Source organism: Sander vitreus, chromosome 2 (genome assembly GCF_031162955.1).
Source record: "Sander vitreus isolate 19-12246 chromosome 2, sanVit1, whole genome shotgun sequence".
In the NCBI taxonomy this organism is placed as follows: Eukaryota; Metazoa; Chordata; class Actinopteri; order Perciformes; family Percidae; genus Sander; species Sander vitreus.
Genome location: NC_135856.1, coordinates 8,660,322 through 8,686,731, shown reverse-complemented (window position 1 = coordinate 8,686,731; position 26,410 = coordinate 8,660,322). Strand labels below are relative to the sequence as shown.

At 40.0% G+C, this 26,410-nt stretch overlaps 1 protein-coding gene across 2 annotated transcripts in view; it reads left to right on the top strand.

Annotated features, from left to right (window-relative positions):
* Positions 1-18,990, top strand: part of mad1l1 (mitotic arrest deficient 1 like 1) — a 62,657-nt gene extending 43,667 nt beyond the window's left edge. For both annotated transcript variants that reach the window (XM_078275934.1, XM_078275922.1), the window contains exon 18: positions 15,867-18,990. In XM_078275934.1, the coding sequence (XP_078132060.1) occupies positions 15,867-16,016 (150 nt within the window). In that variant the 3' untranslated portion in view covers positions 16,017-18,990. The remainder of the gene's footprint in view (positions 1-15,866) is intronic.
* Positions 18,991-26,410: the final 7,420 nt, after the last annotated feature.

Genomic DNA, 26,410 nt, shown 5'->3' with positions numbered 1-26,410 from the left:
ACACAGAAATAATAATTATTTACTATTGCTGTTTACTAAGTATTTCTTACTAAGTATTTCTTATCCGATTACTTGATTAATCGATGGAATAATCAGTAGAATACTCGATTACTAAAATAATCGATAGCTGCAGCCCTAGTTGTCTTGATAACTCAGCGTTCATGAATTAGCCCAGTCACTCACTCACATGATTTTATTTTAATTATTTACTGAAGACTGAATGGATGTTATTGTTGATGAATATTTTTATAGGAGTACTACTGCATATGTGCATAAAGCTGTTGTGGCTCCAGAGGTAGCTGTTTAAAGTCTGATAACTGCAGACTACAAGTTTGAAAATCTGGCGGTGTGGAGTTAAGGTCGGTGTCCATATATGCGTTGTTTTCACGGATGGGATCGCCCTGCTTCCCAGCATTGCACACTAGTGAGCTTGCCACCAGTTTCTCTTCATTGACCACTGACAAGCAAAGAAAACAGTCTACACCCTCCTACAACCGTGATGGCTGCAGCTGATTGGACGAACGAGGGGCTGGCTCCTCCCGAATTTCAAAACCGACCATAATGGCGGGTCCTTCGGAATACGAGCTCGTATTTTATGAAAATAGTTCACCGAAACGTGTTTCTGAAAACCTTTTAAGCGAGAAATAGGCCATGCAGTTGCTGAATCTGTCTTTGTTTCAGATCGACAAAGGTCAGTTTAAAAGATGTTCGTCAGATTTTGAGAGGGGTTGAGCCGAGCCGGGCGCTCCTCATTTGCATAAAGGTGGCTGGATTCAACTTTATGCAAATGAGGAGCGGGCGACTCAACGCCCCGCTTCTCCAAAGTCCCCGCGAAGCTACCAGAATGCATTGCACGGCTGCTCCCATAGAAATGAATGGGAAGCGGGGAAATTACGCTGACAATGGACACACCATTAGAAAGAAGTGAGTTTAACAGACCTGTATAGCTTGAGACTAATGGCTCAAGGCTGCATTAGCCACTACTAGCATAACATACCCGAATCTCTGAGCCAACTGTTGGCAGTCAGTTGCGCTGTGGATAATGTAAGGCACCAGTTTTGAGAATGAGGAAGAATGCCTGGAATAAAAAAAGACTATTTCTGGATTGGCTGCAACAATTTTGATCCTTTTTTGAAATTTTGAATCTGTCCATCGTGCAACGCTAAATCAGCGGAGTAGTAATTTTCTTTTCACGTCTTCCTTCAGTAAGTAAAGATACGAGAAATGCTAAGGGTGCACTTCACTATTGTAGCTACAATGTTTTATGCTAAATATTAAATATTGTCTGTGCACAGACGCAGAGAATATACAGTACAGTAAAACGTCACATGTTTACATGCTTTAATGTTAAAAAACTATTTTTCTCATACTGCCCATGGCTGCTGCACCTGTATTCACCCTCTGTAGGAGCTCCTTTCTCTTTAATTCCTCCTCCCGAAAAAGTCCAGTCTGCTCTGATTGGCCAGCGCGCTTCCTGGAATGTCCGGAACCTCCGCTCCGTGTTTCACTCGTTGAAGCTGGAGCTACTGCAACGGAGTATATAGCAGGACTTTGTACCGTGAAAAATCACCAATAAAGGCAGCCAAGATGACATTGTTTCCTGCCGTTAGCATGTAGTTACATGGGACAATGTTAACACCGCAGTGGCTTAAAAAAAAAAACAACTCCAGTCCTGCCCACTTGGAGCAGATGACTAATCATAGAAGGCTGGCTCAGAGTTGCGTAAGACTTAGCCGAGAGTAGAAAAAACTGTTGAAACTGGAGTGTTCAGATTAGTTAGAAATCTGAAAGTTTTTAGGTCACAGGGATTTGTCTAAAATACGTTTTTTTGGCCACGTTTAACATGAAAATCCAACATTATAACATTGTAGATGTGACAGAAAACACAGAAAAGCATAAAATGTGACTAAACTAAATCTTGTTTACCAGTCCAGTAGGGCTGGGACGGTTACCGCATTACCACAATACCACTGTCACGCAGGTCTGAGCCTGTCAACATCACTGCAAAAAAACACACGTGTGCACGTTGTGTCTAATGATATGGGTTGTGTCTGATGACATTGTGTCCTACATGGATTCAAGGTTTTCTAAACAAAACTTATCATCAAAAGATGGAGCAAATGTTGTTGTTGGAGTGCAATGTTCCATGACACATAACATTCCATTCGTGTTGACTATTAGGCCCAGACTGATCTCATGAAGTGGAGTCTGTATGACACGCCAATTCGTATGCCATTATTGGCGTGTTATCAAGACGCATACTCGCTTTTTAGCGTGTTTATCAACGCCGTTTGACCTCCATTGACTTACATTACCTTGTGATTGCGTGTGAATTTACACCGTAGTGAGTAGTATGAAAGGGCGAAAATCCGCATAGGGAGGTTGGTCGGGGTTGCGGGTGGGTCAAACACAGGACTTTGACCCAGGAGACCGGGGATCGTGTCCCTTGTGTCACTTTCCTTCGTGTCACGTTTCCTAAACTCAACCGTAGCTTTCTTCTTTTACTAAACCCAACCCAGTTCTTCTTTTACCAAACCCAACCGGTTCTTCTTTTCCTAAACCCAACCCGCGTGTCACGTTTCCTAAACCTAACCGTATCTTTCATCTTTTCCTAAACCCAGTGGGCGTGTATGTTTATGCAAAGTCATGATATCATGTTGTTAGGCCTATATGCGAGAGTACCTGTGAATAGATAGACAAGAACAAAACGAATCAGAGAAGCGAAAGAAATTATTTATTTATTTATTTTATACTGTACAACCAGTAAAACATGTCCAGTGGTCTCATTTATAAAACTGTGCGTAGGATCCTTACGATAAGTGTACGTACGCCCAAAAGCCCAAAATGGCGTACGCCAAAAAAAAGTCAGATTTATAAATCAGAGATTACCTACAAGTGTGCGCACGTGAATCAGCCTCTTATGCCGCCCTGTACACGCCCATTTTTAACCATAACAAGTCAATGCAAAGCACCTCATGAATGCTGATCAGTATGTTAATGACCCTGGCAGTTGTTCTTTACGCCGAATCATGACGACTGGCGGGGAAAAAGCAAAAAACTTCTCGGACATTCAGGAATTGCTGCAAATTGAATTATAATTTCGGCCTGTTCTTGCACAGTGTAGGGAAACCTGATCTATAGACTACATGTATTAATAATACCTTCCAAAACGGCAGGCATTACGGCACTCGGGGACAGCTTCAATATACCAGACGTATATGATAAGATTTAACAGAACTATATATTACATCCAAACAAGCCTTAGTGATAAAGTTGAAGATTATATATAATCTTTATAAAAAACAACACTTAGCTGTCTGACATTTCCCTCTGGAAACAGCCGGTGGCCCCCAGAGTGGCGAGGACCTGTAATTGGACCGGGATGGACCGGTTCCGGCGCGTTGCCCTCTCTACTGGACCCAATTCAGTACATAGATCCAAGAGCTCAGCTTTAGGGAATTTAAATCGGCAGTTCCAGTCATCGTCATGGTCCCTGAAGTCTCTCTTTCTCCTGATTCTTCCATTAGCGTAGTCCTCCTGCATGGCCAGCAGTGCCATCATGCAGCATTACGCACGGGGGTCACCGCAGTATTTATATGTTTACAACAAGTTGTGATTGTTAACACCTTGCCAACACAGCATCAACTAGTGGTATCCCCCACCCCAAGATACAATTTGAAAACGAAAGAAAGTCTAATAGGCAAACACACATTTCTTCATGCAGGTTTTGTCACGAACAGTATTAAAGTTGGAGGACATTAAGGGTAACGATTGCGCAAGAACTTAACGGCTGTATTTCCAGACTTTGACATTTGATGATATATGCACAGTATTAAAGACAGATATTTAGTTATTTACACTGTGTTCTGCCGTTATCTAATGGTAGGGTATTTGATGCTATCCTGTACTCCATGCAGTCGGGCCATCTCCTCCTCCTGCGCTCCTAGCAGACAATGTGACGGTGAGACAGCGCCGATTAAACATTAAGAACAAATTTTTATTTAACATTTGAGTTGGAGGTGTTTATGGAACAATTATCACTCAGTACAAAATAACACTGCTGGATTTAATCTTCATGGTAATGTGGGGAATCAATACTTGAAAAATATTACAGTAATCATTATTCCCATTTACTTTCTGCAGTCTGACTTCAGTTCACCACCTCACCATCTGCGTCGCCAATTCCTATTTTGTCTCCAAAATGTGCGTTTGCATGGGTCAGAGTTTGCGTGGAGGACCGCACATTCTCCCATCAAGTTTGTTTTTATAAATCACAACCTTTGCGTGGGAAGTGGCGTACGCACATTTTCAGCCCCTTTTTGTGCGTACGCCACGTTTATAAATGAGACCCCAGTTCTGTAGACATGGTCGTTATTTATCTATTAAAGGAACACGCCGACTTATTGGGACTTTAGCTTATTCACCGTATCCCCTAGAGTTAGATAAGTCCATACCCTTCTCATCTCCGTGCGTGTTGTAACTCTTTCTGACGCCCCCACCGTTAGCCTCGCTTGGCACAGATCCTGGAGGTAACCGGCTCCAACTAGCCTGTTGCTCCCGATAACGCCAACATTTTCCTATTTACATGTTGTGATTTGTATAGTCACAGCGTGTACAAATAACAAGGTCACATGAGACACAGCCATCTTCTAACCGTATACAAACTGGGAACTATATTCTCAGAAAGGCGAAGCACTGCTACTCTCTGCTCCTCACCATGGCGCTTCTCAGGTGCTGCAAGCAAATCACTCCACCCAAGTAGTAGTAGTTGTTTTGAGTCCTATCTGAAATGCGTACTGCATGTTTTCTGTTGAATTCTGGCTGAAAATCACACTGCATAGAAATGCCCTTTTTCTTCCTCACTTGGACTATGTTGCTTGGAATTTCAATCCAAAAAAAATCTATCTATATAAAAAATATAACATTACAATTTAAAACCAACAGGAAAGCAATTAACAGATATAATGCCACCACCATTATTAACAAGTATTAAGTTATGAATGCACAAATCTTGAGATTCCTCTAGATTTATGGAGATGCTCAGAAAATGTAAGTAATACAATGATAAGAAAATTCAAAAGTTTTAATTATAAAATATAAATAATACTTTTTAGGCACATCTTAATTTTGAAGATTTGTAATATTGACAACTGTAACTAATATCATGTTTTATGTATTTATGCTAGTGAGAATCAGGTTGTTCAGTAAGCTGCTCACAAAATAGTTATCTGTTAGATGTATGTAGTCATTAGTTACTTATTGCTCAGACAAACTACTACTTTAAAAACGGTAAACAAACAGCTGATTAGTATATAAATATGGATAGAATTGCTGCTGATTTAATTATTTTGGATGGGAGCTCCACTCGCTCTCTCCCTTTTTCTCTCTGACATCCTCATCCTGACTGCAGAAAAATGCCAAAATCTGCATTTAAATTGAATGCTATTCATCTGCATATTTCTGAATATTCAATTAATTAGCCTTCTGTTTATTTCAACCCCACCAATCAGCAGCTTTGCCATGCATGGGAATTGTCAGCTGTAGATGCTTTCGCTGTTGGTGGGGGTGGGGGGACGGTGTTGGGTGTTTGTGTTAAAACTGTGTGTGGATTGGTGGAGTGGAGGTGGTATCTGAAAAGAGGCAAAGGTGTAAATGAGAATGGAATTAAATATATTGGAATTTCAATGCATCTCTGCCTCAGCACCGATATGAATTGGAGATAGATATATGCAGCAGAGTGAGGAGAGAACGAGACAGAGAGGGTAAGACAGAGAAGAAAAGTCCCCTCATTAGCGGTGGAGAGCGGAGACCGAGGTCAACTGATCTGTGAACTCCATGTCACCACCTCAGAATAGACCCATCTGTCACATCCACGCCTCTATTTAACAGTACGGTTGAAAAGACCAGTGCAAAGTAGTATGTCATGTCTGTAGGGACAGTGAAGCTGTCTTAAAGCATTTCATAAAGGCATAAAGGGCTGGGAGAGTTGTGATTATCTTGTCAGCCAGTCACATTACCTGTCTTGCCTGTCACAGTTGCACATAATAGAAACTATCGAATGCCGTTTCATTCGATATTAAATAAATGAATAAATACATTAATAAATACATAAATATGCCTTTTGAAATAGAATGAGGCAATAAATACATAAATAATTAAATAAATGTAAATATTCATATATAAATGAATCAATTAGTTAAATAAATACATTGAAAGGTTTAACATTTACTTATTTCCGTGGACTTTTATTTCATAAGTCCACGTTTATTTCCGTGGACTTTTATTTCCTAATGCCACATTTATTGATGTGATGGGGGGGGGGTAAAATTCGGCCTGTATAATAAATGTTTTTGCCCACCATAGCCTACTCTTTAGCTCAATAAGTAAGTTAACTCACTTAAGGCCTTCTTCGGCCAATCTCCTCTGAATCGCGCAGGATGACACACCAAACCGATCCGCGATTTCTCGGGTTGATAGACCGGACAACACAAAGTTAGCCAGCATGTCGCCTGGAATATCCAGAGGTGGGCGTCCAGCACCTGTGCTTGTAGTACCAGCGGTAGGGTTAGGTACTGAAACTCGGTTCCACTATGGAACCGGTTCTTACGCAACCGGTAGTACTCGGACCGGATTCCACACGAACACAGTGCTCAGTCAGTCTTAAACAATTTAAAACTTCAGCGCCTATGTATATTTCTTATCCGCCCTAGTATTTCCAAAAAGTCTTCGATATGTGCCAAAATAGTATATGTTGATAAACCATGTTGATCAATTTGATCTGCCCACCGATGTCTTCCATTATGTCCGCACTCTTACTTCGCCAGCCTTTTTATTGCACACGGCTCTGTTCTGAATGTGAGCGATAGCCACGCCCCCTGATTTGCATATAAGAGCTGGAAATAGAGAGGGAAATCAATACACATGTGGACTTATGAAATAAAAGTACCATGAAATAAGTAAAAGTAAAACCTTTTAATGTATTATTTAACCTATTGATTCATTTATAGAAGAATATTTACATTTATTTATTTATGTATTTATTGCCTTATTTATTTATTTCGTAATGTATTTCAAAGGCGTATTTATTTTTTTATTTATGTATTTATTAATTTATTTATTTAATATTGAATAAAACGACATTCCATAAGAAACTATGAAAAATAATTGAATTTGAGGAGAGTTTTCTGTGCAATAACAAAAACAATAAAACAACAAAAGTTTATACAGTCTTTTATACTGACTTGGTTAATAATCTAGCATTTAATCATCTTTGGTTACATTTGCTTGCAACAATAATAGTAATAAGTCTAAGTAATAATAGGAATTGTAACTAAAGCGGTGAACGTTTATTAAAGTCGTTACTATGATGGCATCAGTTGACATCATTTCACCTATGTCTATCCCGAGAGAGAGAAAAAAAAATTGTTGATCGAGTGCTATTGATTAAATTAAATCAATTACAACCACCATTCATCCGTATCACATCACAATGAAAATGTATTTTAAGAATTACAAATTAAACTCTGCTGTAGATAGACAAATTCAAAGGGGGACCATGACACATGGCTGTTGCCCCCCTGTTGCCATGGTTACCCTGTGATTCTTGGATGAGCAGAGGAGTGCAGACGGGAAAGAGACAGAGACGGACAGAGTGAGGGAAGATTGACAAATGATTGGTAGAAAAGAAAATGATAGTTAAACCTTTGAGAAATAACCGCCCAGTGAGATGTGTGCAGAAGTCTGTGTGGTTAATTGGCATCAAGTTAGAACTTTTCAAATTGGACCCACTCTTCAGACATTAGTGTAAAAACCAGTGTAAAACAGTAGAGCATGGCAGATACTGACAGTCTGTCTGTGGCTGTCAGCCCCAAGCCCATCGGTTACTACCATAGTAAAAATAAGGTTGCTACTGAAGACATAAATCTTTTTAAAAAATCTGCAACTATGTTGATAATTAAGAAATCATTTCCGTCTCTTTTGTAATGCAAAAATTATATTTGCTGGTACGATCTTCTCTACTGTATGTGATGATTTGCTGGTGTTCTTTGTCCTACACGATAGTAATTAAAATATGTTTTGACTTTTGGTCACACAAAAGGAAACTGCAATGGGCATTTCACAGACTAAACCTTTAATCCACTCATTGAGAAAGTTATCGACAGATTTACTGATTGTGCATCACGTGCTGTGCAGAGCTTCTTTTTTTTTTTTGTAAAATTAAAAATATTAGAAAATATAGAGGCAAAGCTAATTTCTAGATCTTGTCTTTCACATGTTTCTGTCTAACTGTCTAAAGGCGTGGGTGTGCACCTTTACTCTGACCCTGTCTGTTTTGGGACAGGAGCATGATTGTGATTCAGGCAGCATACAGCTCCTTGGTTGGATGAGGTCACTATAAAACCCCGCCCTGCATCTCAAGCCAGGAAGTATTGATTTCCTTTAATTGGATAGACGAATGAAAAGAGCGGATGGATGGGGTAGCACTCCTCTACATTGTTGAGGTCTTATACAGTATTTTGTCTTGTTAGGTTCTTACCCCTGATCCTGGGGAAACGAATACAAGTTTTATTCCGTCCTGTCTGTTTTTATGCTGGATGATGTTGACGTTGGTGTCACCCTGTAGGAGGGACTAGGGCTGGGCGAGAAAATCAGATATCACGATATTGTTGACCAAATACTTTGATATCGATATTGCAGCAATATTCTAGGGTTGACAATTGGTGCTTTAACAAAATATCTTCACACTTAGATTTTAGATAAATAATCATCAGTAATGTGATCATAATGTCTAAGTGGGGAAAAGGCAAATAATAGAACAGCTAGAATAGTCTGGTAGGTTCAGAAAAGTACATCACTTTACTGTAATGCAGCCTTTAAAACAAGGAAAAGACAACACTTATGTCATATCAAGATATTACGATATCCAAAATCTAAGACAATATCTAGTCTCATGTTACGATATCAATATAATATTGATATATTGCCCAGCCCTAGGAGGGACCTCTGCTATTTTTGGTTATTGGTTATTACTTTAACCTCACCTTATTATTTTCCCGCTTCTCACTCTCTCTGCTGAATGACGGAAATCTAGTTTTCAAATATAAACAGAACCTGGTTGTTTTCATAAAGGTCAGATATTGTTTAAAACACTTTTTAGGGAAGCGTGAATATGCAAATAAGCATTGATAAGGTGAGTATTTGAATAAAGCTGATTTCAAAAAACCTCTCCTGACCTTTTATCAACTTGTTTGAATTTTTCCGTGCATAAGAAAAAAGATACGTGAGAACAGGTTTTGCTGAATGTGTGGCCCGCCTGGTCGCATTTGTTTAAATTCTGCCTCTCTTTAAACCATCAAAAAGGTATTTTTTTTCTTCTAGTGACTTTTGTAGAACATAAAATTTTAATTTTAATCAAAAACTTAATGAAAAGGTTGGTAAATCTGGCCTTAATGGTTGTAACAAGCAGAAATGACCCGGCCACTCCATCTGTTCTCTAGTGCAAGATGGTTTACTGTACGTGAACAGAATCACATAGCATTAGTGCCTGGTACTTCATTAGGCAGATTAGCCAATATAAGTACGGCTAAATTTACAGTCATTTAGGCAGCCAGGTATGGGTCCTCTGTTAAACATTACCAGAAAAAGTATGCTAATTTCCCTAATTTATTCATCAAATCAATTATGCACTTATATTTTTGTAGCAAATTTCAATCAATTCAAGAATACTTTCATTTTTTTCAACCTGTTTTTTTATATGTAAGTTCAGCATGTTATCCTACTTCACTTCAGCTTTTAATACCTCCAGTTTATCCAGAGCATACCAGCACAATCAGGTTTGAGTTAAGATTACCCAAAAAACAAACTATTACATTATAAAACACAAGCTTTTTGTTTAAAATCTTTTTTATTTTTTTCAAATCTTTTATTGTATATGGAAAGGACAAAAACCTAGAACTACAATACTCCAGCATGATAATACACTCACCTAAAGGATGATTAGGAACACCTGTTAAATTTCACGTTAATGAAATTATTTAATCAACCAATCACATGGCAGTTGCTTCAATGCATTTAGGGGTGTCGTCCAGGTCTAGACAATCTCCTGAACTCCAAACTGAATGTCAGAATGGGAACGAAAGGTGATCTAAGCCACTTTGAGCGTGGCATGGTTGTTGGTGCCAGACGGGCTGGTTTGAGTATTTCACAATCTGCTCAGTTACTGGGATTTTCATGCACAACCATTTCTAGGGTTTACAAAGAATGGTCTGAAAAAGGAAAAAACATCCAGTATGCTGCAGTCCTGGGGGGGAAAATGCCTTGTTGATGCTAGAGGTCAGAGGAGAATGTGCCGACTGATTCAAGCTGATAGAAGGTCAACTTTGACTCAAATAACCACTCGTTACAACCGAGGTATGCAGCAAAGCATTTGAGAATCCACAACACGCACAACCTTGAGGCGGATGGGCTACACCAGCAGAAGACCCCACCGGGTACCACTCATCTCCACTAAAAATAGGAAAATGAGGCTACAATTTGCACGAGCGCACCAAAATTGGACAGTTGAAGACTGTAAAAATGTTGCCTGGTCTGATGAGTCTCGATTTCTGTTGAGACATGCAGATGGTAGAGTCAGAATTTGGCGTAAACAGAATGAGAACATGGACCCGGCATGCCTTGTTACCACTGGGCAGGCTGGTGGTGTAATGGTGTGGGGGATCACTTTCGCCTTTAGAACTGCTTTAATTCTTCGTGTCATTGATTCAACAAGGTGCTGGAAGCATTCTTTAGACATGTTGGCCCATGTTGATAGGATAGGGTCAAACACGGTATTAGTATGGTGTTCCTAATAATCCTTTAGGTGAGTGTAGATTAGGAGGTTTAAATGTCCAGAATTTTTTAATTGTATTATGTATCCTTTATGCCCCGTCCACTGTCACCATGGTTTAAAGTAGAGTTAAAGATACCTCGGGTCCACTTAGAAAAACATATATCATATATATAACAACATACATACAGATATGGGAATGTCCAGGAGTTGATACCTTCTGGATACAAATAGCAAGAGCCTTATCAGATATAATTGATGTAATTATACCCTGCCTTCCAAACATTATTTTATTGAATGATTTTTGAGCCATCAAACAAAAACATTGTTCTGTTGAATAACAGCAGCAAAGGAAATGGTAGTAATGAGATGGATATATCTGCATGATTTAAATATGCACCATTGGCTTTCATCGTATTTTAAGACACTTTCTTCAGAATTACCATTAGGAAGAATATGAGGCATGAAGGTTGAGGTAACAGAACGTCTTGCTCTAGAAATGGAAAAAGTGATTAAAAAAAGCTATAGCCACATTGTAGACTGTATAGACAGATGGGAGGGCGGGGGTAAAGAGTGGGTTATGTCAGAATTGGGATCGTATGAGGTTTAAATGGAGGCTGGAAAATGATTCATAATAAACTGCGATAAAATTTTATTTGAAAGTTTTGGCGAGGGCATAGCACATCATAGTGTTTAACATTATCAACAATTTCAACACAATATTTCAGTTCATGGAATTTCATATGCAGTGTTTCTATAACAAATGCAAAACACCAGTTTCTTTTCTTTTTTTCTTTTTTTTTTTACACTGGTTAGACACAGAAACACAGCACATTTAAATGTGATTTTAAAAAATGAGCTATTGGTGAGGAATTTCTGGGTCCAACTTTTTGTTAGGGTTAGTGTATATAAGTGTATTTTCTTTCCATGGATAACTGGCTAAATAGATTGGGTTATTATGGTAGAGTCAATAGGGAAAGACAATACAATAAGGTCAATTACAACAGTATTACACACATCACAAAGTGGAATGCTTTAAAAAACAGATGTATGTTTACATATTGTATGTCAGTGTTTAGGTGGAATTTTCCAGAGCCAATGATTCTCATTTAAACCTGATGAATAGACGCATTCCAACAGTTTTACATCAGATATTTTTCTGAGAAGCAACAAGGTTGTGACAGCCTCTTTGCTACATTTTTGAGTACTTGAAAGCTGGACTGAAGCTTACCTTGACAGTATAATACTGATGTACCACAACACTGGAATGAAAAAAAACACATTTACGGAGAAATATACATGTTGTCCAAAGCAATCACCGTAACATTCACATCTCTATATTTTCAAATAGATGTGTAAAACGTGTAATTTAGTACCATTTTACTGCCGATGGCAGTGCCTCTAGACTGAAGAAAATTACACATGTGAAAGACAGACATTTTTTTTTGTGAAGAGCCGGGTATGCACTCAGTGCTGGGTTGGACGAAGAAGGCCGCTGATTGAAACAATGACTAGCTGAGTCAAAACCTGTGGGATGTTTGTGTGAAGGCTTTCTTTGTACATTGAGTGTCACCAAATGATTGTGATGATGATCATTATGCTGTTCTTTTTTTGTTCTGGTACACTGTACTGCTCTTACTCCTTGTCATGTGATGAAGACTAGCCTTGGTGGAAATGACTTCAAGTGACCTCTGATTAAATGTGCGGGTACTTGGGTACATCCACCGTCACACTCACTCTCTCTCGACCACACACTCGCTACGCAGTGAGCTATTCCATAAAGCTTTAGTGAGTAACTTTTTTTATATATTTATGAACGTCCGTTACATTCAAGCCATTGCCAAATGAGTTGATACAAAGTTAATTAAGACTATCGGCTCCACCAAACTCTCTTTGTATTTCTCAGTATGGCTATGTTTTAAAAAATGGCGTCGTCCGGCGACTTTTGCGCGCAGAGTTCATCATGTTATTTTAATCCTCCGTGTCCTCCTCGGCTACAAGTAACTCCGTGGAGGTCGGGTGGGGGTGGTGCGCTTGTGTCCTGTGGATGCAACAGCAGTGGTGTTGTCATTGCTTAGAATTCCACATGGGGTCGACATAAACTACACACTATAGCTTTAAAGGAGCTATGCTACTTTTACATGCAACATGACAACTTCTTGCATTTGGTCGGAAAGTCTGAAGCATCCAAAAAATGCTTTCACACAAAAAAACTAACTGGACCATTGTTCAATTTGATTGGACCGAGACCACCTCTTGTCGCCGGACCGAGGTTCGGCTGTTTGCTCCAGACTGTGGTCCACGGGAGGTTTACCGGCTGGTCTAAAAAGTCCAGACCAAACGAGGTAGGGTTTTATTTTTTTTCCTGACTAAATGTGAGTCCTCACCGTCCTTTGCTCCCATAGGCCTCCATCAATTTGTCCACTCTGTGTCTCCCACCTACCCATCCACCCACCCACACATGAAGTCTGTTCTGCGGATAAACTTTGGCAGAAGGGATTTCAGACATTGACATCTCCATGGTAACTGGCTGCAGTGGTTTTCTTTGATGTATGTGTTCCATGTTCCCAGAGCTCCAGCAGTTCCTAGAGCCGTGTGCACGCACATGTTTGTGTGTGCTCCTGTGTTGAGAGCAGCAGCCTGAGGATATGGCATAGCTTTCAGACAGCTGCACAGGGAAAGAAAACACTTGGGAAATAAAGCCACAGAGTGAGGCAGTTAGACAGAGCGATGGAAAGTAGAAAGCTGGTGTGATTAGAAAAGCCTTTGGTTTGCTTCCATGCAGTGTCCAGGCCTGTGTAGTAAAGATTGATTTAGAAATAAATCAAGACCACGTATTGTAATTAATGCTTGAAAAGGTGACCAGAAACTTGTTCTTGTGAGGTGTCCATGGAAACGCATATTTCCTGCGGCCATGGTATAAGTCAGCTTCATGTGTCTGCGTGAGATGGTTCTTAGTGTCGGATGTGTTTTGTTTGCCACTGTTAACGTTGGTCTATGTAAGTAATGTGCATATGTTATTGAGATACATCATGAGATGCTTTGAAAAAGGTCCTACTAAACTCACAGTAGTCATACTTACATTTAGGAAGCAGATTATCGGAGATGCTTTGAATTATGGGACTTGGAGTCTATGTCTATTCCTCCTTTTAAAAAAAAAAAAACACCACTTCACTATCTATTCGCACATCCACTGTAACTCAGAGGAAGCAGCTTCTTTGCAAAGAAAATGTTTGTTTGATAACTTATTGATGATGACCAAATTACCATTACTATGGTCGTGTGTTATGGTGGCCTAGTAGTCTAAAGGTGCTTACCACATAACCGCAACTAATCCTGCTGGAGACTTTTGTTGCATGTCATCCTCCCTCTCTCCCTAATTTCCTTTCTCCAGCCCCTTGACTATATACTGTCATAAAGGGCCAACTGCCAATAAATACTGAAGAAGAATAAGAAGAGTCCATGCACTAGGGTCATACGACTTGTTAGCAAATATGAGGAAATTTAATGTTATAAATGAGCAACACGGCTCCTTCACACATACGGAAACATGCAAACCTCCCCACACAAATTCTCTACACTTCTAGAAGTTGATGTCGTTGATTTTATATGTATGTTATGTTTTGATAGTGCTGGCATTGCCCTCCTCAGAGTGAATGCTAATTTGGCTTATACTTTGGGATGGGAAAAGGCAGAAATACTTGATTTACTGTAGAAAAGGTCAAAGAAAGAAACGGCCGATCCAATCAACACTACAGACTGAAACCGTCATCAATTGATAGAATGATAAAGTGACGTGTAATTTTATTTTAACTCAAAAAAGTGGATGTCGTTTTAAATTACTCAGCGAGTGCCATTTATTGGGGATTCAACCAGATGAACCACATCCAGTCTTTTTAAAGTGAAGATGAAAACAAAACGTTCACTGCTCAAAAAAAACCCTAAACACTTCCTTTAGCAGCTTGCTAGTTGTAGTCAGTTGACTATAAGCTAATATTGGTGCATTTTTGTACCTTTTGAAACAGCAAGTCATTCTGTCTGTGTCTCTCCAGCACTTTCCATACTGCGTTTAGCCTCGGTTTAGCATTGTGCAGTCAGCTAGCAAATGTCATTAGTTCAGTTATCCTCTCCTCTCAACCCCATGAGATTTGTCACTGTTCACACAAAAGTGAACAGCTAACTTCACCTCAGCCTGTTGTGTGTGAGGAAGCACACTAATTGGTTTATCAAGTAGGATTTACCTTTTTTTAATATTTATTTATTATTTCTTTGCATTAGCTACACTGCTTTCCAATGTCCTATTGCTAAAGTCTGTTCAATTTACAAAGAAAAATGCTGAGCTCAAGTAGGATTTTTTTTTTTTTTTTTTGAAAGTTTAGCTCCGAATCACATTCGGTGGGTGAACATTTATTGAGTTGGACTTAAAAAAAAATAAGTGTCCATGTGGGAAAAAATGTAATGCCACATTAAATCTTCCTCTGTGAACCTTCTCCCATTCTTTTCTTCTTTTTGTCCTCTGGACTTTAGTTTCTTATTTAATGTATTTGCTGAGTGTTTCCCTTCGCCATCTGTTTTATAAGCCTTCTCATGATACTCATGATTCTTACACACATTGACACAGGACATTTCTCAAATGTCTCAATATCTTCCCTGCATGTCATGGGACCTTGCTCCTCGCTACCTTCCTCCATCCCTGCATTGCTTTAATTACTTTATCCCTCGTTTCTCTCATCCCTTTCTCCTTCACTTCATCGCCCCGAGCTGCTTCTCATTCCTTTTAATTAATCCACACAGATTTAGACACCTTCACCCTGCTGTGAATGCGTATACACACACACACACACACACTCTCACACTCTCTCTCTTGACAATTCCCTGTAGACAATAACAACTTTAAGTGATCTTGCTTCACTTTGAAAGTTTTTCTCTGAAAATGGATGTAGTAGAAAACCCAGGTCTTATTTGATATTGTGTTTTGTATTTTTGTGTGTGTGTGTGTGTGTGTGTGTGTGTGTGTGTGTGTGTGTGTGCGCCCCCGCAGGGCTCCAATGGAAGCATGCAGCTCATGGAGACAGAGTTTTCAAAAACTTTGGGAGAGATGGTGGCCCTCCATCTGCATCACCAGATGAGCATCCCAGCATTCCTCTCTGCTGTGACCCTCGACCTCTTTAGCCGGCAAACCGTGATCTGAAGTAACTTGACACCAACTCTGTCACACAGCTGATACATTTAGGATGGGATTAGTTTTCTTTTCAATTTCATGTTGTTGTTTTTTTTGCTCTCTTTCTTGCTGTTTTCTGTCTCATATGATATTCCAGAGTTGTCTCGACAGCTTGATATGTAAGTAGTGTAGGCAGTGCTGTGTTGTGGAAGATGAACTCCGTGTTTGATGAAATACTTCTATCTTGTATTCAAAAACAGCTAAGAAAGCAACTTGGTATCCCTATTTGTACGCTGAATATTTCATCAGTGAAACTTTGAGAAATACCTTTTTTTTAACAGGACGAAGTTGTTATTAAAATGCCACACAAAAACCACTGCAATTGGATTTGGAGCATGTTTTTTACAGTGGGAGTTTGAAGCACACTTCCCACCAAGTTAAATACACACAGTGTGGAGAAAGGTTTATGTGGTTCTCTGGATCTGTAGTAGATGCATGTTGCGTGGTCTTTACCAAGACTGAATCTTTGTTGACTCTTTTTATTCTGCTTTTTGTCTCTCTCTTTTATGTAAAACATTGTACACCAATGTTTTGTGGTAACAGCTAGTCCACGCCGATCCAATTTAAATACAAGATCTGTGGATTCTATTTTTTTCTTTCAAGTCCTGGGATGTATTGACATTTGATTTTGAATTTAGTGTTAATCAGAATCTAATAGTCATGCCATATGTGTGAATTGTTTGTTTTTAATTATTATTGAACTATAATTTCAATTCATGATTATGTGCTCGAATTGAAGATAATGTCTAAACTCAAATTCCCTGCACTCCTTTGTGTTAGAAAAGGGAATAATTGCAGAGGTGACAAAAAAACGGAGAATACGGAGATAAGAGTCAGCCTTGCCTCTAAACATATTCAAAATTTGGACTACCGTGTGATCCTAAGACCACAGAGTGTATAAACGCAACAGGGAGTAGAGAGATGGTTGTGGATGTGGATCTATTACAAGCCCTGTTGCCCTCAGTAAGCTAGGCTACTGTTTTCTTCATTCATTTAAAATGGAGAAAACTAAACAAATCATGTCTCGCATAGCCAAACCTACCTCAGCGCTGTGGAGATAGATCTGGCTGATCCCATTATCATTCTGCTGTAAGGGGAAAAAACACTCTTCTTTGAACTAATCACAACCGTCTTGAGTGGTGCTAAGGCCCGGATGCAGTGACAGTGCCCTTGCATGAAAAGCTAGCGGAAAGGGGAGGAGAATGCAGCTTAAACCCACAGAGCTTTATTTTAACAATCTAAGCGCACGGCGTGAAGCGCATGGCGCAGGTGCGTTTAGGGCGTGTCCAAATCCACCAAATTTCACGTTTGACAGCGGAAAAAATGGTCCGTGTGCCAGGCGCATGGTTCAAAAGGGTTGTACTTAGTGTCTTCATTAATTCATAGGTGTGTTTTTGGCGTAACATGCAATAAACCAGAGTGTCATCTCCCATTCCCTTTAAAAGCCAGGCGCATTTGTACCTTGGCGCGTTATTATGATGGCAGATTTGCACCGTAATATTTTTTATTTGTAATCTTTTGTGTGTTTGTGTGCTGCTGCACGTCTGTGTGTGTGTGTGTGTGTGTGTCTATGTAACAAGCATAGTGTGCGTGCGCTGTGCATAAGCCGAGGCGCATTTTACTAATTTGCTGTTAAAATAACAATGAATGCTGCGCTATTGACTTTAGACCAGGTTTTTGTTGGTCAATGGCGCGATCACTTCCCGCTGCCTCAAGATAGCAATACGCCCAGAATGCACCTGAACACACCTCCCTGTAAGACCAGCGCGCCAATGGGCGCACAGATGGGCGCAGGTGCATTGGCTATTTAAACGATGCGGGCGCTGGACGGGAAATGAACACTTGCGTCGGGCTTTGCGCTGCGCCAGGTGCAAGAGAGGGCCCGCATTCTACATCCGCATGAGTCAGACTATATGAGAAGTAATTGAGAAGTAATTTTAAAATATTATAGATAGCAAACAACCTTACCTTCCGCCTTTTTAAAAATGCAACTGCTTTACAGTAACATTACTGCAACAACACACGTTAGCTTGTCACTCATGTGACACAGTGAAGGCACAGAAACACATAATTTTTACAATGTAATGCTAGTTTAGGATTAGATCACGTGGGTTGCGTTTTGAATTGATTTGAATGAAACATGTGAGTTCTCAGTTTTCTTCTTTTCTTTTTGTTTTCAGCACAATCACGGAAAACCCGTTTTTTTTATCACAGGGTTTTAAACTGTATACATATTTTTAGTTTCCTCTCCTGAAATGCTTCATACACATTATTAATAGTAGCAGATCCCCCAGGATTCTTTAACGTAAATGTTAACATTTGTTTCTTGTAACCTTTATAATGCAGAACGAAATCTTTGGATATAAATTTAATTTGAATGACCTTTGAGTTCCTCCTGTTATGAATTTGGTTAACGATCATGCCTGTGTGTGTTGGTGCGAGTACGAACACAAGATAACACCAGGCAAATTTCTAGGCAGCAATAAAGAGAAATGGCAGACATAAACATGGGGTGAAGAGGAAGCAAGGGAACAATCCAATAAAACTGAGAAACAAAAGGAAGCGAGCTAAGAATAAAGCCACTTATCACAGCAACAAACATGAGAACTCCAGCTGGTGCAGCCATATGTCTCATGAGAAAACATATTCTCGTGTACAGTACATGCCACAAACTGTCCTTGGTTTTTTTTCTTTTTTTTGCATTCATTTTCACAACACAGCACATCTCCTCCACACCCCGCCGCTCTCACCTAGAGGTAATATGTTTCATATAAGCTGTGTAAAACATACAGCACTATAGTATACAATGTTCTCATTCAGGCAGTGTGTGATGTTCTGTGGCTTTATCACTATTGTCCACATCCAATAAAAATGACTGTACCTCTTTACTGTTTTAAATTTGAAATGCAAATGTAATCAATAAAGCATATATGTGACAATTTGACTTGACTTGGAAGAATATTCATTTAGCAGAAACACATGGTGACTGTAGCACTCATCCACTCTAGATTTTATGACAATTCTCACCTTGTTGTTGCGTGACCCTGTGTGCTGTGTTATTAGGTGTAATGGCTTCGTTAGCTTCTCCAGAGGCAGACTTTTTGTTTTTCTGGGTCAAAATGTACATCTTTTTACTTTCATGTTGTCTCTTTCCACACTTTTTTAGACACTCTTTTCTTCTTCTCGATGTTTTGATGTTTTTTTCCCCCCTGACGTTTTTTGAAGCTTTTTTTTTTTTAGACATTTTTGTCTTTCACCAGTTTTTTTGTTTCAAATGCTATAAAATTGACTAAAACACCCAAATTCAATAAAAGTAGTGAACTGATAATTCATTTATCTTGTGAAGAGCGTTGTATAGAACCGTCCACGTTATTTTTGTGACAGTTTGGTTGAAATAAACCCAAATGTTCTGATGTAGAAACTTTTTGAAAATGGGTCAAATTTGACCCGAGGACAACAGGAGGGTTAAAGGCAAGTCTCTGGTAGCCAGGTCTCTACGTGGGCCTTGTTCTAGTCTTGCATTGCCAGACCTTCCTCCACAGCGCTGCGGAGGAGGGTCTGGCTAGTCCACACAACATTCCGGGATGGAAGAAAAAACGTGCTCTGGTTTATTGGCATTTCTTTAAAACAATCACAATGGTCTTGGGAGGCGCTAAGCATCGCACGGAGCAACGGCGCCTCTGCAAAATAGCCTCGGGAAGGAACGCGTTTTGGTGGAACGTGTACGTTCAAAGGTTGTTTTAGTCGTGAAACAGAAAACTCAGATTGGACAGATAGTCTAGCTAGCTGTCTGGATTTACCCAGCAGAGGTCTGAGGAGCAGTTAATAGTCCTCAGAAATCCACCAGAAGGTAACGGACATCCGGCCAAAATGAAAGACATCCAGCGGAATTTCCGGCGGCACCTGAACAATCTGTGGCACTTTGTGGATATAGACTAGCCTTGTTCAGACCGCGTTCATACTGACATTAGCACTAGGTAATGTGTATATATAATGTAGAAATGTGTAAAGATTACAGCAAAAGAAGCAACCCTGCAGCAACCATTTTGAAGTTTTTTTTACTGGGTGTTTTCTGCCTACAGAGAAAAAGTATTAAAACTATCTCTATTCAGCTTTCATCCACGTTATTTTCATTTCTGTATTTCACTACCTGTTAAACCCTGTATTTTTTCCATCTCCTCATCCCCTCTGCTCTTCCTACTTCTTTCCAGCCTTTTATTCATTCCTTTATCTTTATTTCATCAGCCCATCATCTCAGTCGAAAACAATTAGTACATCCCCTGATATCTCATTAACTATAAATGAAGTGGTAGGCTGAGGTTGAAAATGCCAAAGCTGAGCTTTATTAACTGCAGCATACACCAGATTACACACACACACACACACACACACACACACACACTGATCCTCATCAAGCAGTAAACAATTGTGAAAGGCGTGTTTTAGAAATGTGCAGCAGAAATCATTTTCAGGCAGCATTAAATCTTTGAAAGCAATTCTCATGCATGTGTAATTTATTAAAAGTTGAAGGAGTGGCATGTCAACCTTATCTTTCAGCTTTATTTTTGAAAACAGAGAAATATTGATAAGTGAGACCTGCTGTGAAGCGACATCACCACTACAGAGACACAGAGTCTCAGCTGGAAACCAGAGATGCTTATGGGACAGAAAGAGAGTAGAGACAGGACCTGTCAGGTCTTTCTTTCATCTCTCATCCCTCCTTTCTTCCAGTTTATACCTTCCTCACTAAATTCTCCATCTTTGTGTTCCTCTCGCACAGGAAGCTCCGTTTCTGTTTCTCTGAGGTGAGTCTTTCTCGAACCTTTTCCTCCACTTTCTCGTTCTCTCCCTCTTTAAAGTCCCAACAGAGAGAGAGAGAGCAGCTGTCATGCTTTAGGTCAGATTTGTTTTCCTTGGGTTCCCCTTAGAGTATAATCAGCATGATACTGGGAAAGATGTGTGTGTGAAAGCATGTAGTAATGTTTGGTGCGATAGCAGGGAAGCTTTTAACTCTTAGCTATATGACCTTTTTTTCACACCTCAATTCAGTCCAACATTTAGCTCAATTAGCATTGGGGATTGTAGCTGATGCTCATCTTTTAAAGGGTCATGCCTATTTGATGCAAACTGGGTCTTATTTTCATAGTTCTGGCCAGAATATTTTAGCTGTAAAGATAAGTTAATTGCCGAGATCTAGAAATGCACTGAAGGGCAGGACACTCTAGCAGTCAGATGATTATAAGGTTTTAAACAATCACCAACCAACTCTCTGGTTCAACTCCGAGGGAATCTATGGCAATGTGCCTGACATAGATAATGTGTGCAGTTTTCCTGCGCAATGATCATAACCAACATCACTTGGGGCTATTTATCAGTTTTCACACAGCTCCCTCTGGAGCCACAAAAAGCTTCATACAACTTTTTAACATACAAGAGTATTTACCAAGACCTGTAAACAGACTTTGATGTGTAACATTTGCTGAGTTCCTCTTTAACTGAAATGATCCTTTAAATTCAGGTGTTAAAGTCCCATACCTTATCCTTGTGTATGGCTTAACTCAGTGAGTCCCAACCGTTTTGGATTGGGACCCCCTCAAAATGATATCCACTTTGTGACCCCTTTGTTACAGGTTATGGCCTTAGTGTGGATATTAGTTGTGAACAGTTCAACCAAAAAGTGATTTGTACTCCTAAACTGTCTTATTTTAGGTGAGAATGTCCATTATTTCAGTCAGAAATCAGGAAACTGTAAACCTAAGTTTGTCTAACAGCCATATATAATTTTCTGTCCTATCCCTTTAATCATCTTCTGACCCTACAGGTGTATCATGGGAAGCTCTGTCTTAGCTCATTCACTGAATACACATTGTGTTTACTTTAAGTCTTTGCTGACCATTTTCCAAAGCAAACTTTTTTAAACTTTTAAGATTGATTTTCTACCTTCCAAGCATCCACTGTGTTCTACCTTCCTTAGAATACAGTGAGCTCGCAGAGACGTAAAACTTGAATTGGCAATCCATTACATTGAACACATTTCTCTATTTACCCTACCCCTTAGCCCTTGGCCCTTGGTTTGCGCGCCCCCGTGAGAGTAAGTGCTGTCCCAATACTCATTTTGGTCGAGGGGTAGGGCTAGGGGGAAGGGCTATATACCCCTTGACGCCAAGTAAGAACGCGAGCTTACTTGGAACAGCAAGTAAGCTATCCTGATTCATTGCATAACAGGAAACATGGCTGCCAGGTCGACCAGAGAGATCCATAAATGTAAGTATTTTCGGCTTAAAGAATTGATTTAAAAATTACGACGGTCTTGTTTTGTGCTCTACACAGTCCTATACATATATATTTGCAACCATTGAAAACTTTTTAAAAATCGCTAGTTTGATATGCTAACGTAACGCTAATAAACAAGCTAGCTAACGTTACATTGCTGATTTGCACAACAGTCCCGCATTTCATTTGAATGGACCCCATGCATGTACACAGTTTAACTAAACTCCATTAGCAGCGAAGTTTCGTTTGATATCAGTGCATAACACAGTACACTACTTGCTTTGGAGATATCAATACATGTTACTACATGTTAATACAATTACATTACATTGTATTCTCAACATCGAACCACATGTGCAGTGATTTTTTTTTTGTACCAGTCCAGTCCTGCTATGTGCTTTGTTCTGGGGAAGGGGAGACGTATTATTATATATATCGATTTTCCTTACATTTTACCGTCCTGTATTACACAGGGACGCCAGAGCAAACCCGCCAGCTGATCCATTTTCGGGCTGAAAACGACCCGAAGTTTCTGAAGTCAAAATATGCTGCAAAGCAACTATGGGAGTGAGTCATGCGTTCTTGTTTGTAGCCATTCATTATTGTATTGTCTCTGTATTATTATAACTGTTACTGTATTGTAATCATGTGTAATTCATTCCTAATGTACATGTAATAGTCGACTATCGAAAAGCATTGCTTTGTCGAGCTACTGTATGTTGTCAGAAAATAACAGCAAACAAACACAATGTGGAATGCACATTGGGATTCTCCCCCCCCATTTCATTAATTAATTTACATTAACTACATTGCTATTCTGTTGCCAACTCTAAAATGTCAATTGTCAGTGTGTACTTGAAAGCACCAACAGGGAGTGCTTTCGACACACTCTGTGCTCTGTTCCTCATGAAAATAACATAACTGACAAAACCCAAAGGAAAGGAGCTGTTTTTTTTGCGATGTATTACCAAATTACCACATTTCAAGTTTCTGCAGGTTGATTTTTAATGGCATGAACTTATTATCAGAGGCTCCCTGGAAGGTCGGAAATCATTATTTCGAAAAATGTTCAGCACCAATGTAATGTAGATGTTTTTCCACTTACTCCCAGCAGATCAACATCTGAAAATCGTTAAGTAGCAATGTGTAGTAAAAGTACAGAAACCAACAAAGACTGGTCTAGTTTTTATTGGATTTGTCCCAAGTTTTCAAAAAATATAATAATATTTAAGATGGTTGTTTATGGGCCAAAACATGCAAACGCCCTGGTAAGTCCTTTTAAAAATGCACTCATAAACCTAAAAGTAAAATGTGGCCTTATTTGAAAATTTGAGGTATTGTCGGCCATTAGCAGGGCCTACCTCATGATCATCCTCTGGCATAACAAATAGCCAAGGCTAATGGTGTGATGATTCACTCAGAATTGGTGCCGGACCAAAAGAACAAATTTGGACAGAGCCGTAATGGGGCAAAGTTTATTCTTCTGATGATGGGCCTTTGCAGAGCAGCTTCATTAACACATCTCTCTTCATTCATTATTACATTTTAGAGCTGTTTCAGTGCTTAACGTCTGGCAAATGGAGCCAAACAGCCGCTGCCTCTTATCCTCACTCCCATACAGTATATATGGCTGTTCAGAGGGCCAGTGGAAATGTGCAGGCAGGCAGGTCTCCAGGCAGACTCCAATATGGCTGCCAGAGCTGGAGAGTGACAGTTTGGCTAATTAGAACACTTTTAATTTGCACTGCCTTGATCTTCCATCTTAGCCTCCTTCAGTCTGGGAGTGCGTGTGCAGGAATGCATGCTGGCGTGCGTTTGTATATTTTGAGCAAGTTTCAGTGTCTCCTTGTGTGGTGATTTAGGAAGGTGAGCTAGTTTGAGGAAGGCTGAAAGACGAAATATCTGTCATTTAGCCTTCCTCACGCTTTGTCCATCCTCTACGTCTCATTCTCTGCTCATTCATTTGTCTTTATAAGTGTAATTTTGTTCTTGGCTCTCATCCTGGCCCTTGTTTTTCTGCATCACATTCACCACACATGCACGCTCCTCACACTCTTTTAACGAAAGCAGCCGAGTTTCAGGGTCAACCATCTCCAGGACTCCAGTGCTAGTTGTTCAGTCGGTGTCCTTGTTTTGAAAACTTAATGCAATTAGTTTTGTTTTTAAAAAGAATTGAGAAACTGGAAATGCCACTGCTCCACTTCGAGATTATATCTCCTGCATGATTGGCGCCTCATACAATATTTAAACAGGAGATGGTTAGACACGTTCACCAGGTCAAAGAGAAGCTAACCAGCGTAACCGCTGACCTAATAACTCATAAGTCATGTTCCTCGCCTCTCAGCCAGCCTCGACCTTTCCACTGTGTTCTCTCACTTACACTGTACATTATTAATGCTGCTTGGTCTATCCTGTGTGTGTGTGTGTGTGTGTGTGTGTGTGTGTGTGTGTGTGTGTGTGTGTGTGTGTGTGTGTGTGTGTGTGTGTCTGTGTGTGTGTGTGTGTGTGTGCGCGCGTGCGTTGCAGTGATATGTAGGGCCCTCCCTTTAGCGGGTTGATTTTAATATGTAGTAATACAGTGTAGAAAATGTTTCCCATTATGACTCTTAATATCATTCTTTATCAAGCCGCCTCCTTCTACAGACTAGCCCACATTAGGCCCCGATCTTTGAGAGAAAAGGCGAGCCAAATTCCCATTTTTAAAAGGTTATTTCACAAAGACAGCCCTGAAAGGCTCTGAAAGAAATCAAAACACTGAAAATGAGCAAAGCACCCTGTCTTTTCTGTCCACTTTTATCTTCCTTTGCCCCCAATTCTTAATTCCATTTCCTGCTTCGTTCTCTTTTTTTTTTTTTCCCCCTCTTCTCTTTCTGTCCTCATATCTCTTCTACGCTCTGCCTGAGGTGTCACTATAAATGCCATGTGGGGAATGAAGCAGGGGGACTTATTGTGCCTGGGGAGACTTCTTTTTGTTCTCGGGCAGGCATCAGCGTGGATGGCTATAGAGTGATGAGGGAGAGACAGGCAGCACACACACACACACACACGCAAAAAGACAGATATTTTGGTCACTGCAGCTCCGGCTGTGATGAGGCTGACAACTTCTTGTGTTCCAGACTCTGACGGCGGGGCAAGCTGGAGGCTCCTTCTCCGCTCTGCGTCAGACTGCTTTGATAAGACTGCATCTAAAAAGGGCAGCTCTTAACCACAATACTTCAAAACTAGACTTAATGTAGGTTCTCTACCACTGTGAGCGGCAGTAACACAAGGAGTTGTTTGGCTGCCCTTTTCAACTGCCCCACCGGCAGCACTGAAATCTCTCATTTTGCTGGCCCGGGAGGTCTCTTTAATAAGCCGCCCCGCATCATGACTGTCTTATGTGCATTTCTGTGAATACCACGTGTAATTCTAAAAGTTCAACAACAGAATCAGATTTTCGAAAAGTTTTAAATGGAACTATTGTCTCGTTTATAAACAGTGTTTTCATGTCCTGTCCCGTCAATGTGAGCTTGAGAGTGAGTGAGAGATCTGAGGTGTCATAAAGGGAGGAAAATGAGGTTTGGGAGAAAGATGATGTAACCGTGGAAACATACCAAACTCACCTGCCCTGGGTTAAAATCACGCTGGATAGATAGGAGATGTAAGGATTGTAAAAAAAAAGACCCTGTTAGGACATGTTCTCGTCTTGACAGAAGTGGCCCACTGTCAGACCCCTAAGCCACTTGTACTGCAGAAGTTTAAAGATAAGGAATAATAGTGGTGTACTGAAGTTGCAATTTTCACAGTCAGTTCAGGATGGAATAGGATTGTGCTCCTGCACATGAATTACACCCCCATCAGCAATCTAAGGGGTTATTTCACCTGGAAAGATAAGCGCCAGGTCCAGGCTTATTGTACTGCAGGTCTGTGTCATTGCCCACATGTGCACTTGACTACGAGAGTCAGAGTGGGTGTAGGCAATCTCTACTATCTACTACTATGAAATGGCAGGGTTGGTGAGGTTATTTTAAAAATAGATTCCGATACAATTACTAATTACCTAGTAAAAAAAGGAAAATGTAGTCATTAACCTAATCCACATATCATAATAT